Genomic DNA, 19,357 nt, shown 5'->3' on the forward strand with positions numbered 1-19,357 from the left:
AAAGTTTGTCCAGCAGGCTAAGATAAAAGGTAGGGAGGAGGGACTTGGGGGAGGGGCGTCGGAAATGTGATAGGTGGAAAGAGGTCAAGGTGAGGGTGATAGGTCAGACTGGGGTGGGGGCGGAGAGGTCAGGAAGAAGATTGCAGGTTAGGAAGGCGGTGATGAATTCGATGGATTTGACTGAGACAAGGTGGGGGGAGGGGGAATGAGGAAACTGGTGAAATCCGAGTTCATCCCTTGTGGTTGGAGGGTTCCTAGGCGGAAGATGAGGCGTTCTTCCTCCAGCTGTCGTTTTGTTGTGGTCTGGCGATGGAGGAGTCCAAAGACCTGCATATCCTTGGTGGAGTGGGAGGGGGAGTTAAAGTGTTGAGCCACAGGGTGGTTGGGTTGGTTGGTCCGGGTGCATAAGAGGAGAGCAAAATCACCTTGTTTTGCCTCCGGACCTTTTGTAATCACTTTAAATCTGTGTCCTCTGGTTACCCATTCTTCTGGCACTGCAAGCTGTGATGGAGCAAGGTGAAACAAACTGGGAGGATGTAGGCATTTGGATCATGAATGCTGTCATGGGTCATTGGGGCAATTGGCCTGTTTATGCTGTAACTTCTTGGCAATTCTTTAACCAGTTGTATGCCATGTTAGGTCTACTCCAATGACCATTTTTAGTGGTTGCAAAGTTGACATGGTGGTATTGAAACTGAAAATAGTGTGCTGTTTTCATTAAAATTGGTTAGGAATACCTGTTTTCCATTGACTCTCAATTCACTTGGGCATGGGCTCTCAAAGTTTTGTTGTGCCTGAGCTCTTACCAATCTGTCTGGTTGCATTGTAGGAATTGATGCCTGAATTGGACTCAACAGCAGATGCTACCAGAAATTATGTGCACTCATGCTTATTTTTTGTGACAGAATCATTTTAAGAATAACAAAAAAGACTTCCCGATAATGCTAGGAAGTGTTTTATAAATTTAATCAGGGTGATCAAAGAATTGGGATTGAATTCCTCTAAACGAACCTTGGAGCATTTGAAAAGAATTAATTTGATGAGGTAATCAACTGTTTAGATATTTATACACCCTGCAAGGGCTGTGATTTTTAATATAATTTCTGTAAAATGTGAGCAGTTGACTGCATTGAATGTGAAAAAGGGAAAAATATTTGAACAATGCTGTGATTGCAAGCTTTTGAGTAAAAGTGGGAGAATAGGGCTAATTTCAAATCATTCAACACATGCAGGAAGGACAGTGTGGTCTTGTCCCATCTTTTATGCTCAGCTATCAGAACAGGAATATGTCTCTTTAATATCTTAAGAGATGATCTTCTAGCAGTATTCACATTCTCTTAGTGTCTATTTACCCTTTTTTATAATATTTTTGAGGTAGGTCCAAATATGACTTAGCCCAATCATTTGAGGAAGTAACATGGAAGATTTGATGGCATGCAGTTGATGTAGTCTGGTAAGGATTTTGCCAAACTCCACATGGCAGATTCATTTTTTTTCAATGAAATGGGAAATCTAGCAACCAGGTGATGAAATTGGCTCATTATTAGAAAGGTCGACTGGTGCTTTTGCAGTTGGAGAACTATTTCCTTCTGAGGTTTGCCATTAAGACGCTTTGTTGATGTATACGTTCATGATTTAGATGTAGATGTTAAGGCATGATCAGCATATAGATCAGACAAACTGGCTGTCTGGTTGGTACTGAAGATGGAAAGGTTATATTGCAGCAAGATTCAGTGGGTTGATCAGATGGTTAGAGTAGAAAGTGAGGTCTGCAGATGCTGGAGATCAAAGTTGAAACTTTATTGCTGGAACAGCACAGCAGGTCAGGCAGCATCCAGGGAACAGGAGATTCGACGTTTCGGGCACAGGCCCTTCTTCAGGAACATTCCTGAAGAAGGGCCTGTGCCCGAAACGTCGAATCTCCTGTTCCCTGGATGCTGCCTGACCTGCTGTGCTGTTCCAGCAATAAAGTTTCAACAGATGGTTAGAGTGACAAATGAACCTCCACTCACAAGTAAGATCTAAGGCACTTAGGGAGATCAAACAAGGCAAAGTAATGGCATGGTGTTGAACTGGGGTGGATAATTATAAAAAATTAAAAATAAGGTGGTGCTAGGAACAAACCAAGTTAGTGGAATCACATGATGGGTGTAAGAGTTGTATGCTGAGAGTCTAGCCAAAGTAACAAGTAATCCAAAATTGCACACATTAATTAAGGTGGATTCTCTCTGCCTCAATTAATCAGATTCCAGGTCATCCATTCACTTGCTAGTCAGTTGTTGACACTTTACTCACACTGTATGATAATCTTGATCATCTGCTGAGGCTGTTTATTCAGCCTGTCGACTCTCCATTCAATCATCTTATGTTATTTTGATCGCTCTGCTCATACATTCTGTGCCTGTGGACTTCTCTTCATTCCACCTAATGAGGGAGCAGTGCTCCAACCGCATGTGATTTCAAATAAACCTGTTGCATTATAATCTGGTATCGTGAGACTTCTGATCATGGTAAAGTAATTCATCATTAATGGGTGAACAGAGGTGTTAAGGAAATGAGGACATTGAAGATAGCAGGACAGGTTGATAAGGTTACCCAAAAGGCATGTCAAGTCCTTTTAACTGAGGTATGGAATACCAGAGCGCTCTTCTTGCAATGACTGCTGTATTTGAGACTGTGTAGTCAGTGCGCATCTGAAGCATTTGTGATAAATTTAAATGCTAACATTTTACTTGACAGAGCTTTTTTATCTTTTTAATAGTGGATCCATTGATGGTAACAACCAGCTTGTAATTAAAGGGAGGTTCCAGCAAAAACAAATTGAAAACGTATTAAGGAGATACATCAGTGAGTATAATGGATTGTTTATCATGTGGAGGCACAGAAACTACTAGGAAAATAAGTGATGTAAGGATAAATTATTGACCAGGATAAATAAGGCTCTGAGGGAACTTCATTGAACTCTGTAAAATAAAAACCAATTGAAAAAAAATGATTTAATGATTCCCTCCTAATTCCTTCATGTTCATCTCTTAACCTGTTAGTTTACTGGTCTGGGCTCACGTCTCCCTCTGTACTGAAGTAGTGTTGCAATATCGAAGGTGGGGTTAGAAATCTGTAACAGATATAACATTTGACTCTTTTTGAACAGCTATGAAGTTTATTTTGAAGTTGATCATAAAATATCCTGGCTTCTTTGTGTCCCACAATAGATTGGGCAACTAAATAGCTTTTGTTTCTTCGGCTTGCTCTCCTACTGTGCAAGCGCAATCAAATATTAAAGCAAACAACTGCGGATGTTGGAAATCTGAAACAAACGCAGAAATCGCTGGAGGAGCTCAGCAGGTCTGGCAGCATCTGTAGACAGAGAAGCAGAGTTGATGTTTTTAATCCAATCATGGGCCTTGACAAGTTAGCGCTGCTTCTCTGTCGACAGATGTTGGCAGACCTGCTGAGTTCTTCCAGCACTTTCATTTGTACTACAGTCAGATATTTGTTGATCATCTTTATTTTGCTCCATGCCTCTTTGGCATCTTTGACACTTGCAACAAAAGCAGAAAATGTTTATAAACGAAGCAGGTCTGGCAGCATCTCTGGAGTGAAAACAGAGTTAACTTTTTGGGTTCAGTTATCCTTCTGTGGAACCATTTTGAGAAAGGTCACTGGACCTGAAACTTTAATTCTGCTTTCTCTCCACAGATGCTGACAGACTTGCTGTGTATTTCCAGAAATTTGTTTTTGTTTCTGATTTCCAGTGCTCACTATTCTTTTGATTTTTGTTTTAAAAAGTCTTTGACATTTATGTTCTTTTAGATGAAAAATGAACCTAATAGAATTATTCTGGATTTTCTGTGCAATATTTTCTAACGTGCATTTGTATTTTTAATCCTGTTCTCTCCCCCCTCTTTCTCCACCCCCACCCCCCCACCCCATTACAGAGGAGTATGTAACCTGCCATACTTGTCGGTCGCCAGACACCATCTTGCAAAAGGACACAAGGCTGTATTTCTTGCAGTGTGAGACCTGTCACTCTCGCTGCTCTGTGGCCAGCATCAAAACCGGCTTCCAGGCTGTTACCAGCAAGCGTGCACAGCTCCGTGCCAAAGCACATTAACCTAAACCTTAACCACTGGAGAGAACAGGAACTGGGAATTTAATGTAATTAGGACTGTTTTACCAAACAAGGGGTGGGTTTTAAGCAGGTTAAAATACAACAATAAAATGCTGCTGACTCGGGAGGGTGGGGAGGAGGAAAATAAACTAATGGTGAGCATTGTTCTACAAAGTCCTCCTGAACCTCAGTGTATTGTAACAGTACTGTTGCACTGCTCTCTGTTCATATCCTGTCCAGTCAGCAGTATAAATGCAGGAAGAAAATTGCCTTTTATACCTTTAAGGCTGCTGGAGGTACAGCTCAATTTCCTGGAGCTTGGAAATGATCCACTGAATGTTGTTAAAGTGTGCATAATTTCTTTTTTGATTATACCTCACCCTGGCTGGTTATTTGCTGTCTGGCTGCTGTATTATTTTTTTTAAACAGAGGGTGGGGAGGAGGGGAGTTGACCAAATTACGCTAAATAAGTTTAGAAATTTATTAAACAAATTCCCTGAAAATATTTAAAATTGTGGACTTTTTAAATTGATTCCATCTTTAAGTCGAAATCTTTCCAATGCCAGGGTGAGGTCGGAGTTGCAAAGCATAATCTATGCTGATTTTTTGCAGTGGTGTTGAAGGTGTATCCTTATTCAGCCGTGGATTGGTTTGGAGAGGGTTTTTAAAAAACGTGACGCCTTGTTGAACTGATTACAGGCTCTGGATTGTACACCATCCGGTGACGAGAATGCAAGAAAAAAAAAGTAATAAAATAGTAAAACTAGTGGTTACCAGCCATTCTCCTCTGCTTCTGCTAATGTTTGACCCAAGCCTGACTTTTGTCAAGCTGGTTGTGACCATCAGCCACTTCTAGCATGTTCAAAGTGTAGGTACCAACTTGAAGGCTAGCAGCAAAAGGTAAGGTCTCTCTCTTGCAGCCATCTAGTCTCCAAACTGCTAAAGCACAAGGAGCCACTTGCCTTTACACAACGTAGGCAGTGTGTTTCATGTTGGTGAGGAGTGGTGGGAGTGTCTTTGTGTTGATGCTGTTCAGAAACCTGTGCAAAACAGTCCTTTTGCTGGCTGTAACCATGAATTAGCTGGAATGTTGGCTGAATTTTATCTGGGACACTGCCCTCTATTGAGGCTAAACAGCTCCCCATTTCAAGGATGTTGCAAAACCCTTTGACAAGTTCAAAGCAAATGTTTAATTGTGGATTTGGTTTCATGGCATGATTTGGAAACTTGAAAGAAATTACTCCATAAGACTTGGGCCTCAATCAGAATTATTTGATCCTTGGTGCCTGGATTGTTTAATGAGTTGCCTGCTATGTCTGTTCTCATTACACTTCTCTTGTAAAAATACCCCATTCACACATCACTCCAATTGAACGTGGTTTGTTTAGTAGGGTTTGCCTTCAGGAAGGGTAATTAGAAAACGGCTGTTATCGAGATCTGCTCCCCCAGGGTACATGACTGACAAGGCAGAATATTTGACGTGATTTCAAGGACAAATCCCATCCTCCAACCTTTGATTAAAATGGCACCTGACTGGAATATGACTTGTTTTTCAATTGGATACATGGTCAAGTCCCACCAGTTTTCAGATCTGAAGAGGATGTTGAATGAAACATATGTGAACCTGCTCTAAATTTGTTGTTGGATCCTAATATCAAATTCCTCCACCCAGTCAGCAGACACTTGGATTTGAGGGCTTGAAATATGTTCCTGTAATATGTATTCCTGCAACAGTACATTGGATTTGATGTAAGCTAAGTCAGGTTCACCTTTCTTGATTACACCAGCAATATTTTGTTTCTGTAAAAACTGGTGAAAACATTCATGTCTTTTAACACTTTGAGTTAGTAAAATCTAGCAAAGATTGGGCTGTTTTTCTGGTTGGAAAAGAGTGAAGAATGTAAGTCAAAGTCTGGGATGTCAGTGGTAGTCTTTGCTACATTAGCAAAGTTGACCATTTTACAGTGAGTTTGCATGAGCAGACTAAACATGTTTACAGTAGAATCAGTTTAATTTGCTCTAAAATAGAGATTGTATGGATTGGTTTTGAATTGACTTACTGATTGTTAGTGACATGAATCCTCTGAAGATCTAAAAGCACTAATGTACTTGTGACTGTTGAGGTGAACCACATGCACATACATTCCCTGCTCAGTATTTTGAGATCTTTTTGACATTTGAGGCTGTTGAGACCTGAGAATGGTTTTCCCTCCATCCATTTTCAAGCGAGTACATGAGGATGCTTTACTAACTTTGTTTTTGCTTTTTCTTCCTAAAACTGACACTAAAATGTTATAGGTGCGGAATAAAGTGGTTTTTGTAACTTCAGTGCAGCACACCTGAGTTCAGTTATTTTGAAGCAAGCTGCTACATTCTTCCCAGATCATGTTGTACATAGTCAAAATAATCCACTTGACATAGTGTTTAAAAAATAAATGAAAAGACCTTTTGTTGACTGGTCTGTTACAATTCAAAATAATTCTAGCTACATCAGAGTCTTCAGCTTGAAGTTGAATTGTATTGGATGTGAGTGGAGTTGGATGGAATGTAAAGAGCACTCGTGTGATTTTTGTTTTTTTTGGCTGTGAATTAGTGAATCAACATCATTTTATGTTGTGTACGTCGTTGAGAATAATACATCTGGAACACATCGCAGAGCAGAACAACAGGAGTAGCAGGGTTGAATTCACTTGACTACAAATACTGAATTGCAATGACTACAGCACAGAAGGTAACTGTTCTGGGCCTCTGAAGGAGCCATTTGACTAATGCTGCTCTCTGAGTTTCTCCATCTCGCCGTGAACGTTTGTGCTTTGCAAAATTTCCAAAGTCATAAGTGAGCCAGTTTAGTAATGGCCATGTAGGAGTATTTGGGTAAAAGTGTTGTTCTAGTAACCAGGAGATTGAGAGTTCAAATCTTAACAGTGCCTCAATCTACGTCTCTCAATTAAAGGCTTTTAAAACTTTGGTGCGAGGTGCGCATCTGTGATGTTGGTGAAATTTTGTCACAATTCTGTAGTAAAGAGGCTATCACGTTCTCCTTGCGTGTGAAAGATTCCTGAGCAAAAGCATTATCAAATTGTATGAACATTTGCAGAAAATTAGCATGCTTCTTGTGGTTATGTTAGTGCAGACTGAAGGGCCTTTTCTGTGCTATGAGTGTAACTCCTGTACCAGCTTTACCACCATCACTTTTCAGGGAGTCCCTCACCAGCATTCGGGCATCTCTGAAGCAATGATGAGCACCAGCTTTGTCATTGTTAGTCCTTCATACAGCTTGGACGAACATTATTTTGCACTTCGAGCTGCATTAATTCTGGACCCTATCAATAGCCAGTGCCATCGTTAATGTCTCACCAGGGTCCTGCATAAAAAGGCACGTGGTATTGTCAAGTAAAGGATTGGGAATGTTTACTGGCTGTGGGCTTGTTAGGTCTATTTGGACACAGTAATTTAAAGCCCTCTTGCTGAGGCAAGAGAACTTCCAGGTCTACCTATTGCAATTCAATCCTGTGTAAAGGTGTAGGTAGTTATGGATTTTTAAAAATCTCATTAAGCAGCTATTTCCTAATTTAGAAACTAATAAATCCCTAGACTGCTTATTTTAAGTGTATGCTACTGACTACAGACCTGAAGGTGTCTCCCCTGAATGCACTGAATTTTCTAGTCATGTGATTCAAGGATATAAACCCGTTATAGAGGACTCTTGTGGTGCAATGGTAATGTCCTTACATCTGAGTCAGGATGCCCAGGGTAAAATTCCACTTGTTTCAGGTGTATCTCATTATGTCTGAACAGGTTGATTAGAAAGTATCTGTAAACTGGCCACAGGTACTTAAGGAAGTTAAGGATCAGTGAAGTGCCACAAGGATTGGTGCTGGGTCCTCTACTTTTTGTCATTTACATAAATGATTTGGATGCAAGCATAAGAGGTACAGTTAGTAAGTTTGCAGATTACACCAAAATTAGAGGTGTAGTAGACAGTGAAGAGAGTTACCTCCGATTATAACAGGATCTGGACCAGATGGGCCAATGGGCTGAGAAGTGGCAGATGGAGTTTAATTCAGAGAAATGAGGTGCTGCACTTTGGGAAAGCAAGTCTTAGTAGGACTTATACACAATGGTAAGGTCCTAGGGAGTGTTGCTGAACAAAGAGACCTTGGAGTGCAGGTTCATAGCTCCTTGAAAGTGGAGTCGCAGGTAGATAGGATAGTGAAGAAGGCGTTTGGTATACTTTCCTTTTATTAGTCAGAATATTGTGTACAGGAGTTGGGAGGTCATGTTGCGGCTGTACAGGACATTGGTTGGGCCACTGTTGGAATATTGCGTGCAATTGTGGTTTCCTTCCTATCGGAAAGATGTTGTGAAACTTGAAAGGATTCTGAAAAGATTTACAAGGATGTTGCCAGGTTTGGAGGATATGAGCTACAGGGAGAGGCTGAACAGGCTGGAGCTGTTTTCGCTGGAGCGTCGGAGGCTGAGGGGTGACCTTAGAGATTTACAAAATTATGTGGGCATGGATTGGATAAATAGACAAAGTCTTTTCCCTGGGATCAGGGAGTTCAGAACTAGAAGGCATAGGTTTAGGGTGAGAGGGGAAAGATATAAAAGAGACCTAAGGGGGAGCTTTTTCAAGCAGAGGATGGTACGTGTATGGAATGAGCTGCCAGAGGGAATTGGTGGAGGTGGGTACAATTGCAATATTAAAGACGCATTTGGATGGGTATATGTATAGGAAGGGTTTGGAGGGATATGGGCCTGGTGCTGGCAGGTGGGACTAATTGGGATGGGATATCTGGTCGGCGTGGACAGGTTGGACCAAAGGGCCTGTTTCCATGCTGTACATCTCTATGATAGCGTCAAATTGAATGAAGAAAAAATACATCCTGGCAAGGATTTGTGGTGAACAGGAACTTTTTGTATTTGGTTGTCTTTTAAAAGGGTAGAAAATTGTAGGCAAAGTAGCAAGTAACATGAAAAGAGTTATGGGGTTAAGACAAGAAAATGGAGTTGACAATCATCGGATGGTCCGAATGGCCTTGGTCAGTGCCTACTGCACTAAGCTGAAGTCATTAATTCAGGGGCAGTTAGGAATGGGTAATAAATGCTGATCCATCCAGCAATATCAACATCCCATTTTTTTTTAAAACACATGTTCAGAATCCAAGAATACTGTGCAGAACAATGCTTCACTATCATGATGGAAAATGTTCACAGTTATAGATGTTTCTGGAACCAAATTCTGTTTATGTATAGATAGGGAAATTTGTGTTCAAAACCAAACAGTAACTTCCATTAATATAGCTCACTTTAAAATAATAAAACAGCTCAAGGTGCTTTCCAGGTATGTTAGCAAAGAAAATTTTGGACTCTAACATGAGATGTTTGCTGTGTTTGGTAGGTTGGATGACCTCCAGTTTGTGGAGGTGGAAGATGGGAGGCACTCTGAGGAAGTATTTCAATAGTGAAATCTTGCAGAAATAAATATCAAGTTGATGTAATTGGTTACAAATGCATTTTCTGGTGTGGCCCTTCCCTTTGGCTGCACGATTCTATGGATGTACAAATAGTTTGGATGCTTGCCAATTTAAGACTTCAATAAACTCCTGATCATTCTTTTTGGGGATAAGTGTGCAGGAATCTCTGATTTCGAATGGTCCCTGTTAGTTGAAGTGGGCAGATGAGGCAGTTTGTCAGAAAAGCTGGATATCAATTGTAAAAAAGCAAGACAAGGATGCTAAATCAGCCCCTTATCACCTAGACTGATAAACCAGTGGTTACTTTGAGTCTCTGATGTTTAATTACGATTTGGAGGTGCCAGTGTTGCACTGGAGTGTACAAAGTTTTAAAAAAAATCACAACGCCAGATTATAGTCAGGTTTATTTGGAAGCAATAACTTTCGGAGTACTGCTTCATCAGGTGGTTGTGACAGCCAAAAGCTAGTGCTTCCAACTAAACCTGTTGGACTATAACCTGGTGTTGTGATTTTTAACTATGTTCAATTACAGTTGCCAAGTTTCTACTTCACATTGACCCTAGCACAACCCTTGCCATTGGGGAATAGTTTTTTTAAAGTATAATCATAGAACCCCACACATACTGATCCACAGCTATTGTCTCCTTTTTAATTCCCAGCTCAAAACAATTTTTCTGGGGACATGGCTTTGGAAAATTTGGATTTAATAATGATCATAACTAGTTACTGAATTATTGCTACCAATTAAATTTACAGTGCAGACACTTCAGGTTTTGCTAAATCTATCATTTGTCGGACATAAGCAGTGCCAGCAAACCCAGCATTTATTGTTGTTCCTTAATTACCCTGGAGAAGGCAGTAGTGCGTCACTTTCTTGAATGCTGTATTTTGTGGTACACTCCGGAAGGAAGTCCCAAGATTTTGACTCAGCAGTAGTAAAGGAAATGATGACATACTTCAAAGTGAAAACTGATCTTGTTCCTCTGTAACTTCAGGAAGCTGCTGATTTGTCTGAAGTGTATCCTGTGCTGTCAATCAATGCAATTCTCTGGTTGTTGCCATAGCAATCAGTTTAATTTTCTGTCCATTTTTTTAAACACTGAAGAATATTTTAAAGAAAATTAATACTGCCAACTTTAAAAAATAAAGATACAATTCACAAATCACAATAGATTAATGATAAACTTATTCAGAACAATGGCAAGAATTGAAAGGTTTGAAGAGTTGATCGAGGCAGGGACAGAAGCAGTTCAGTAAAACAGGTCTGCAGAGTATAATGCAGTTTGCAATGTGCCAATTGTTTGTTTTAATGTCACGGGATGAAATTTCATTTTTAATTCTCTGAAAGCCTACCCCTGCTCCTACTTCATGTATGCTCATACAACTTACCATGGAGGGTCTTTGCAGATAGGTAATATCAGACAAGTAGGGCGTCCAGTTTTACTCTGGCTCACAGGGAGAAAGTTGGTTATCAACTCTCCACCATTACTCTGGAGTCTTCAGGAGCTACATCTCAGACAGAAAATAATGCAAACATATTTGTCGTTTTCTTTTGGTCACTTCTGTTTATTGGTTGCAGAAGGATTTGGGGTAGGAAGATACAGGCAGAGTCTTTGTTACCAGATTGGATTCCTTCCATGTTTTTTTGCTTTCCATTTGGCCATTGGGACGGTGGGGTACTGCAAGAGTGGAGGTATTGAACAGCCAATGACCAAAGTGAGGGGCCGGGCATGTTTGAAGGTAGTTATGTGATGAAACTTCCAGGAATATATCTGACAGAATTAGCAACCCAGTGAGATTGTGGATGGGCAGTTGTCTGGCGTTAGATTTATACACCTATCCCACTACAATTCCTGGGAGTCAGGATTGTGGGGTGGGGGTGTGTGATAAGTGGAATGATTCTGGCTTAATTTAAACTAGTAATAATGGTCTCGATGTCATTGAGCATTTAGGTGGTGAGTTCAGTTCTTGAACAGTCCTGGCAGTGAACATTTGAGTCAAGATAAGGTAAAGCTCTTAGATGGCTCAGATACTAATTCATGGGTAAAATGGTTGATGAGTGTCTTGGAAATGTTTAGGGGAGAAGGGCAAAATAAAATTTGGAGAAGGGAATTCGTTTCACAAAATATGTGACAGGGATTCTCGTGCGATGAAAGTCAACAGCAACATTTGTACTTATCAAGAAAGTGGGAGCAATAAATTTTCAATCTGAAACTTGTCACAAATCCTAGAGAGTTTGCTGTGATAATGAGCCCACAGTCTTGCCTGTGGTGTGTGATGTTTCTTGCAGCAACTTCTATGGCACACCAGCAGGTTTTTAACCTTTCTTCAGTGACGCAGGTTCAGATGCTTAAATGTTTTACAGATGTCCCCTCGTCCTCTTGGTGTAATTGAGCTGAAGGTAGCAGTAGTCTGTATTTTTTTTCTCTCTAAATTGTGTTGAGCTCCTCAGTTGGTTGCATGTGGTTTCCCCATTACTCAAAGCCTGCTGGGAACCACTAGTTTGCAATCTGTAAAATAAAAGACAAATGACAGACACTAACACATGAGGCAATATGTCTAATCTGGCAAAGGTTCATACTGTAGTTGAGATTCACTGGGAATAGCATCAAACACGTTCTCTCTCAGAAACCCTGATTTGACAATTTCAGGATTGACTCAACTTTTAGATCTGGTTTTTCTTGTTTTAATTTTGCAATTTAATAAAATCTGGAATATTAATTTTTCTTTTCAATCCCCTAACTCTGCACCTCAATAAGATCACCTCTCGTTCCTCCTTTCAGTGTAGAATAACCCAAATCTCTCCATTCTCCTTTAAAACAGTCTGATTACAGAGATTAATCACACGATGCTTTCCTAAATTGCCCTAACACCCAAATATCTCAGTCGTCTTTTGATAGGATACTACAGATGGAGTTTAAACTCTGCTCCTCTCGCTTCTAATTCTGTGGTTTTGATTGTGGGTATTAAACTGGATGAGTTTGCTGATTGGCACTGTCTTTTCTCCAAAACATTGCCAGTAAGTGGACATTGGTTACAAAATAATGAGCCATAAATTCAGTCTCAAGCACTTACAGTAGTAATTAATACTATTATCCTATTGTTTCCAAACCATCTGGGTATAGTGATGTCAAGATATGCTGCTACAATGTTGTGCAGATGAGTCATTAAGTACAATATAGTCAAATGTGGAACACAACGCAAAGCAAAGATATTGGGACCACATAGTTCAAGAAAGGCCTTCCAAAGAAGGTAGATAAAAAGGGTAATGGGTCTACCAGGCTTATACGTCTATGCTCTCATTACAGAGAGATGACCGGTGGTGGTTTAACCTGAGGTTCACCATGCCTCTGGTAAGGGGAGAGGTTGAGAAGGTGAGTCCTTCATGTTAATAATGAGGGTCAATAAATCTGACAAGTCTGCTAATTGCCTAGACCTCAGACATTCAGTAATTCAATCTTGCAGTAAATATATTAGTCCAAAATAGACTCTACTTATTGATTGTTGTAAAAGAGACCATTGGTTTTTATTCACTCCCCCACTGTAACATCTCTAACTCATTACTGACATCGTGAAATCACCATGTACTCCGTAATTTAGTTTATGAAAATCTACAGGGGACAGAAGTGTCAGGCAGTTGGAGGTAGGTTCAGCTGTGTGGTTGAGGATGTGTGAGAGTTTAGGTTAAGCTTGTGTATGGTGGGGTGTGGGTGGGGCTATGTGGGTGTGTCGGTGAGAGTGTGGATGTGAGGGTATCTGTCACTAAGGATGAGCAATGTTGGCAGTGCATTATCTCAAATTGCTAGTTCCTGACAAGTTGTTTGATGAGGACAACTGTGAAGTACAAGATGCATTCAAGGTCACAACAAGCCAAAATAAATTACAGAAAAGAAAGCAAAATCAATACCTTCTATTCTAATGTTGTCTCTGTTTCTGCTCTGTGATGGGTTTCCTGCAAGCAGAAAAGGGAAATGTATTGATCCTCATAATTCCAGTGCTTCTATGATGTAGAAATATAGAAGGAAGGGGCATAAATAGGCCATTCAGCCCCTTGAAACTGTTCTGCTATTTATTGTTGATCCTGTATCTGAATGCCATACTATGCTCTTGCCCCATGTCCCTCAACACTTTTAACCTCTGGAAATCTAATTCTTAAATATATTCACTGACTTAGTCTATATAGCTTTCTGTGGTAGAGAATTCCATAGATTCATCACCTTCTGAGGCAATAAATTTCTCATAAATCCTAAATGGCTTTACCCATCCTTTCCCCCAACTTTAGTCAGTTTCCCCCATGTCTGGGACTCCCAGCAGGGAGCCATCACCCTTGCACCTGACTCACAGCCCTGACAGATTGTTATGTCTCAATCCATCCAAATACAGATTCAGTCAGTCCAGCCTCATACAAGAAACCTGCAATCCGCAGGTCTCCGTCCCATGAGCATTTGGTGCACTCCCTTGATGTCATGTTTATCTTTCTTTCGCTAAGAAGTGGTTTCAATTCTTTTATGTTCTCTAGTGTTTCAACTTACAATTATAAAGCACTTTTAGTCGCAATAAAGCAATCCAAGGTGCTTCATATTACATAGTGTTATAAGGCGATCACATTTTCAGTGATCTGAAGAGCAACAGAGAGTTGGAGAAGCAGAGAGAGAATGCTAGAGATGAGGGCCTAGGTAGCTGAATGTACCGCAGTCAGTGCATGAAGTTAGGATATATAAGAATGCAGGAAATGGAAATTTCTGAAACAAATACAGAAAATGCTGGAAAAACTCAGCAGGTCTGGCAACATCTGTGGAGAGAGAAAAACAGTTAACGTTTCCAGTCTGGTATGACTCATCTTGGATGGTCATTGCATATTTCAAAGATGGAGGTAACTGGATTCTTGTTGGATAAAGGAATTAAGGGTTATCATAGGTTATTGGAAAGTGTAATTCAAAACACAATCTGACTTGATCTCATTGAACAGCAAAGCAGGCTTGATGAGCTGAATGGCCTATTGTGTTCCAAGTTCTTATGTTCTGCTGACAAGTGCCCATCATACCAAACATAGATAAAATGATAGCATCACACAAAAATACAGCACGGGGAGGCCACTCAACCCTTCAAATCTGTGCCTAATGTTTGGTACAGCATCCTTTCTGATCTACCTCCCCAAGGGACTTTAGACTAACATTTACAGGATAAACTTTAGGCCATGTTCTTGAAGATTCCCCTGGCCTCTGGACGCCATTAGCCATGCGGCTGTTGCAGCTGCCACCCCCATGCTGATTGATGATGTTGCTTCCGCCCCTGTCATGGCCACTCCCACAACCACTTCCGTTCCTCATACATCACACGTGACATCACCTCCGCCCCTCACATTATCACTGATGTCACACGCTCAGTGATTTCCACCACCCCTACTGCTGTGTCTGCCACCACTTCCACCCCCACTAGCGCCACACCTGTATTCTGCTGACACGCCCCCCCCCCCCCCCCCACAGACCCCACTGTCACCATTCCCGCCCCCAGAACCCTGAGGGGAACACCACCCCCGTTCATGACTCCGCCCCCCCATTCCCCTACCATCACACCCACTCTGGTTACTGGCTCTGCCCCCACTCCCAGCTCAACACCCACACCAGATCCCAGCTCCCAGCCCTGCCGAGTTTTCATCATTCCCTCTGACCTCCCCCTCACTGAGGACGAATGATCAGTCCTCAGCAAAGGACTCACCTTCATCCCCCTCCGTCCACGCATCAATGAATGTAATACACGCCGTGACGTCGAACACTTCTTCCGCTGCCTCTGCCTCCGAGCTTACTTTCACAATCAGGATCCCCGCCTACCTTCCGAGGACCCCTTCGCCCACCTCCAACACACTGCATCCATCTAGACACCCCATGCCAGCCTATTACCTGCCCTCAACCTCTTCATTTCCAATTGCCGCCATTAACTGCCTCAGCCTGTCTACCCCCCTCCCCTACTCCAACCTCTCACCCTCACAATGCGCTGCCCTCCACTCCCTCTGCTCTAATCCCAACCTCACCATCAAGCCAGCAGATAAAGGGGGCGCAGTGGTAGTCTGGCGCACTGACCTCTACACCGCTGAAGCCAAACGCCAACTCGAGGATACCTCTTCCTACCGCCCCCTTGACCATGACCCCACACCCCATCACCAAACCATTATCTCCCAGACCATACAAAACCTCATCACCTCAGGAGATCTCCCACCCACAGCTTCCAACCTCATAGTCCGGGAACCTTGCACTGCCCGGTTCTACCTCCTTCCCAAGATCCACAAGCCTGACCACCCTGGCCGACCCATTGTCTCAGCATGCTCCTGCCCCACCGAACTCCTCTCTACCTACCTCGACACTGTCCTATTCCCCCTAGTCCAGGAACTCCCCACATACATTTGAGACACCACCCACACCCTCCACCTCCTCCAAGACTTCAGTTTCCCCGGCCCCAAACGCCTCATCTTCACCATGGATATCCAATCTCTCTACAACTCCATCCACCATGACCAGGGCCTCCAAGCCCTCCGTTTTTTCCTCTCCCGACATCCTCAACAGTACCCTTCCACCGACACTCTCATTCGTTTGGCCGAACTGGTCCTCACCCTTAACAATATCTCCTTCGAATCCTTCCACTTCTTCCAGACCAAAGGGGTAGCCATGGGCACACGTATGGGCCCCAGCTATGCCTGTCTCTTTGTTGGCTACGTAGAATAGTCTATCTTCCATAATTAGACCGGCACCACTCCCCACCTCTTCCTCCGCTACATTGATGACAGCATTGGCGCCACCTTGTGCTCCCGTGAGGAGGTTGAGCAATTCATCAACTTCACCAACACATTCCACCCTGACCACTTCCGCCCCCATCATGGCCACTCCCACAGCCACTTCCGGCCCTCACATCATCGCCGATGTCACATGCTCAGTGACTTCCGCCACCCCTACTGCCGTGTCTGCCACCACTTCCGCCCCACCAGCGCCACTCACCTGCATTCTGCTGACACGCCCCCCACAGACCCCACTGTCACTATCCCCACCCCCCAGAACCCCGAGGGGAGCACTACCCCTGCTCATGCCTCCACCCCCATTCCCCCCACCATCACACCCACTCCAGGTACTGGCTCCGACCCCACTCCCAGCTCCACACCCACACCAGATCCCAGCTCCCAGCCCTGCCGAGTTTTCACCATCCCCCTGGACCTCCCACTCACTGAAGACGAACGATCAGTCCTCAGCAAAGGACTCACCTTCATCTCCCTCCGTTCATGCATCAATGAATTTAATACACGCCGTGATATCGAACACTTCTTCCGTCGCCTCCGCCTCCGAGCTTACTTTCACAATTAGGACTCCCGCCCACCTTCCGAGGACCCCTTCGCCCACCTCCAACAGACTGCATCCACCTGGACACTCCGCGCTGGCCTATTACCTGCCCTCGACCTCATCAACTTCACCAACACATTCCACCCTGACCTTAAATTTACCTGGACCATCTCTGACACCTCCCTCCCCTTCCTGGACCTCTCCATCTCCATTAGTGACGACCGACTTGACACTGACATTTTTTACAAACTCACCGACTCCCACAGCTACCTGGATTACACCTCTTCCCACCCTATCTCTTGCAAAAATGCCATCCCGTATTCCCAATTCCTCCGCCTCCGCCGTATCTGCTCCCAGGAGGACCAGTTCCACCACAGAACACACCAGATGGCCTCCTTCTTTAGAGACCGCAATTTCCCTTCCCACGTGGTTAAAGATGCCCTCCAATGCATCTTGTCCACATCCCGCACCTCCACCCTCAGACCCCACCCTTCCAACCGTAACAAGGACAGAACGCCCCTGGTGCTCACCTTCCACCCTACCAACCTTCGCATAAACCAAATCATCCGCCGACATTTCCACCACCTCCAAAAAGACCCCACCACCAGGGATATATTTCCCTCCCCACCCCTTTCCACCTTCCGCAAAGACCGTTCCCTCCGTGACTACCTGGTCAGGTCCACGCCCCCCTACGACCCACCCTCCCATCCTGGCACTTTCCCCTGCCACCGCAGGAACTGTAAAACCTGTGCCCACACCTCCTCCCTCACCTCTATCCAAGGCCCTAAAGGAGCCTTCCATATCCGTCAAAATTTTACCTGCACATCCACTAATATCATTTATTGTATCCGTTGCTCCCGATGCGGTCTCCTCTACATTGGGGAGACTGGGCGCCTCCTAGCAGAACGCTTTAGGGAACATCTCCGGGACACCCGCACCAATCAACCACACCGCCCCGTGGCCCAACATTTCAACTCCCCCTCCCACTCTGCCGAGGACGTGGAGGTCCTGGGCCTCCTTCACCGCCGCTCCCTCACCACCAGACGCCTGGAGGAAGAACGCCTCATCTTCCCCGTCGGAACACTTCAACCCCAGGGCATCAATATGGACTTCAACAGCTTCCTCATTTCCCCATCCCCCACCTCATCCTAGTTTCAAACTTCCAGTCCCCTTGACTTGTCCGGACTTGTCCGACCTGCCGAGCTCCTTTTCCACCTATCCACTCCACCCTCTCCTCCCTGACCTATCACCTTCATCTCCTCCCCCACTCACCTACTGTACTCTATGCTACTCTCTCCCCACCCCCACCCTCCTCTAGCTTATCTCTCCACGCTTCAGGCTCTCTGCCTTTATTCCTGATGAAGGACTTTTGCCCGAAACGTCGATTTTGCTGAAGCTCCTCGGATGCTGCCTGAACTGCTGTGCTCTTCCAGCACCACTGATCCAGAATCTGGTTTCCAGCATCTGCAGTCATTGTTTTTACCTCTTAAATTTACCTGGACCATCTCTGACACCTCCCTCCCCTTCCTGGACCTCTCCATCTCCATTAGTGACGACCGACTTGACACTGACATTTTTTACAAACCCACCGACTCCCACAGCTACCTGAATTACACCTCTTCCCACCCTACCTCCTGCAAAAATGCCATCCCAGGAGGACCAGTTCTATCACAGAACACACCAGATGGCCTCCTCCTTTAGAGACTGCAATTTCCCATCCCACGTGGTTAAAGATCCCTAACGCATCTCGTCCACATCCCACACCTCCGCCCTCAGACCCCACCCCTCCAACCGTAACAAGGACTGAATGCCCCTCGTGCTCACCTCCACCCTACAAACCTTCGCATAAACCAAATCATCCGCCGACATTTCCGCCACCTCCAAACGGACCCCACCACCAGGGATATATTTCCCTCCCCACCCCTTTCCGACTTCCGCAAAGACCGTTCACTCCGTGACTACCTGGTCAGGTCCACGCCCCCCCATAACCCACCCTCTCGTCCTGGTACCTTCCCCTACCACCGCAGGAACTGTAAAACCTGTGCCCACACCTCCTCCCTCACCTCCATCCAAGGCCTTAAAGGAGCCTTCCACATCCATCAAAATTTTACCTGCACATCCACTAATATCATTTATTGTATCCGTTGCTCCCGATGCGGTCTCCTCTACATTGGGGAGACTGGGCGCCTCCTAGCAGAGGGCTTTAGGGAACATCTCCGAGACACCTGCACCAATCAACCACACTGCCCCGTGACCCAACATTTCAACTCCCCCTCCTACTCTGCCGAGGACATGGAGGTCCTGGACCTCCTTCACCACCGCTCCCTCACCATCAGACGCCTGCAGGAAGAACACCTCATCTTCCGCCTCGGAACACTTCAACCCCAGGGCATCAATGTGGACTTCAACAGTTTCCTCATTTCCCCTTCCCCCACCTCACCCCA

General features: G+C 44.1%; 2 protein-coding genes across 4 annotated transcripts in view; one reads left to right on the forward strand and one right to left on the reverse strand.

The window, feature by feature from the left end:
• The window catches only part of eif2s2 (eukaryotic translation initiation factor 2, subunit 2 beta), a 43,814-nt gene extending 38,923 nt beyond the window's left edge, over positions 1-4,891 (forward strand). Inside the window, exons 8-9 of the mRNA XM_043710876.2 lie at positions 2,762-2,847; positions 3,939-4,891. Coding sequence (XP_043566811.1) covers positions 2,762-2,847; positions 3,939-4,114 — 262 coding nt within the window. The 3' untranslated portion in view covers positions 4,115-4,891. The remainder of the gene's footprint in view (positions 1-2,761; positions 2,848-3,938) is intronic.
• A 5,695-nt stretch (positions 4,892-10,586) lies between these two features.
• Positions 10,587-19,357, reverse strand: part of raly (RALY heterogeneous nuclear ribonucleoprotein) — a 128,494-nt gene continuing 119,723 nt past the window's right edge. Inside the window, exons 9-10 of one of the 3 annotated variants that reach the window (XM_043710875.2) lie at positions 13,496-13,540; positions 10,587-12,098 (exon numbers count right to left, since the gene is read on the reverse strand). In XM_043710875.2, the coding sequence (XP_043566810.1) occupies positions 13,499-13,540 (42 nt within the window). In that variant the 3' untranslated portion in view covers positions 10,587-12,098; positions 13,496-13,498. The remainder of the gene's footprint in view (positions 12,099-13,495; positions 13,541-19,357) is intronic. The other 2 variants (XM_043710874.2, XM_087994715.1) reach the window with 2 other exon arrangements.

Source organism: Chiloscyllium plagiosum, unplaced genomic scaffold, assembly GCF_037043375.1.
Source record: "Chiloscyllium plagiosum isolate Xiang-an unplaced genomic scaffold, Cpla_swu_hap1 HiC_scaffold_15, whole genome shotgun sequence".
NCBI lineage: Eukaryota > Metazoa > Chordata > Chondrichthyes > Orectolobiformes > Hemiscylliidae > Chiloscyllium > Chiloscyllium plagiosum.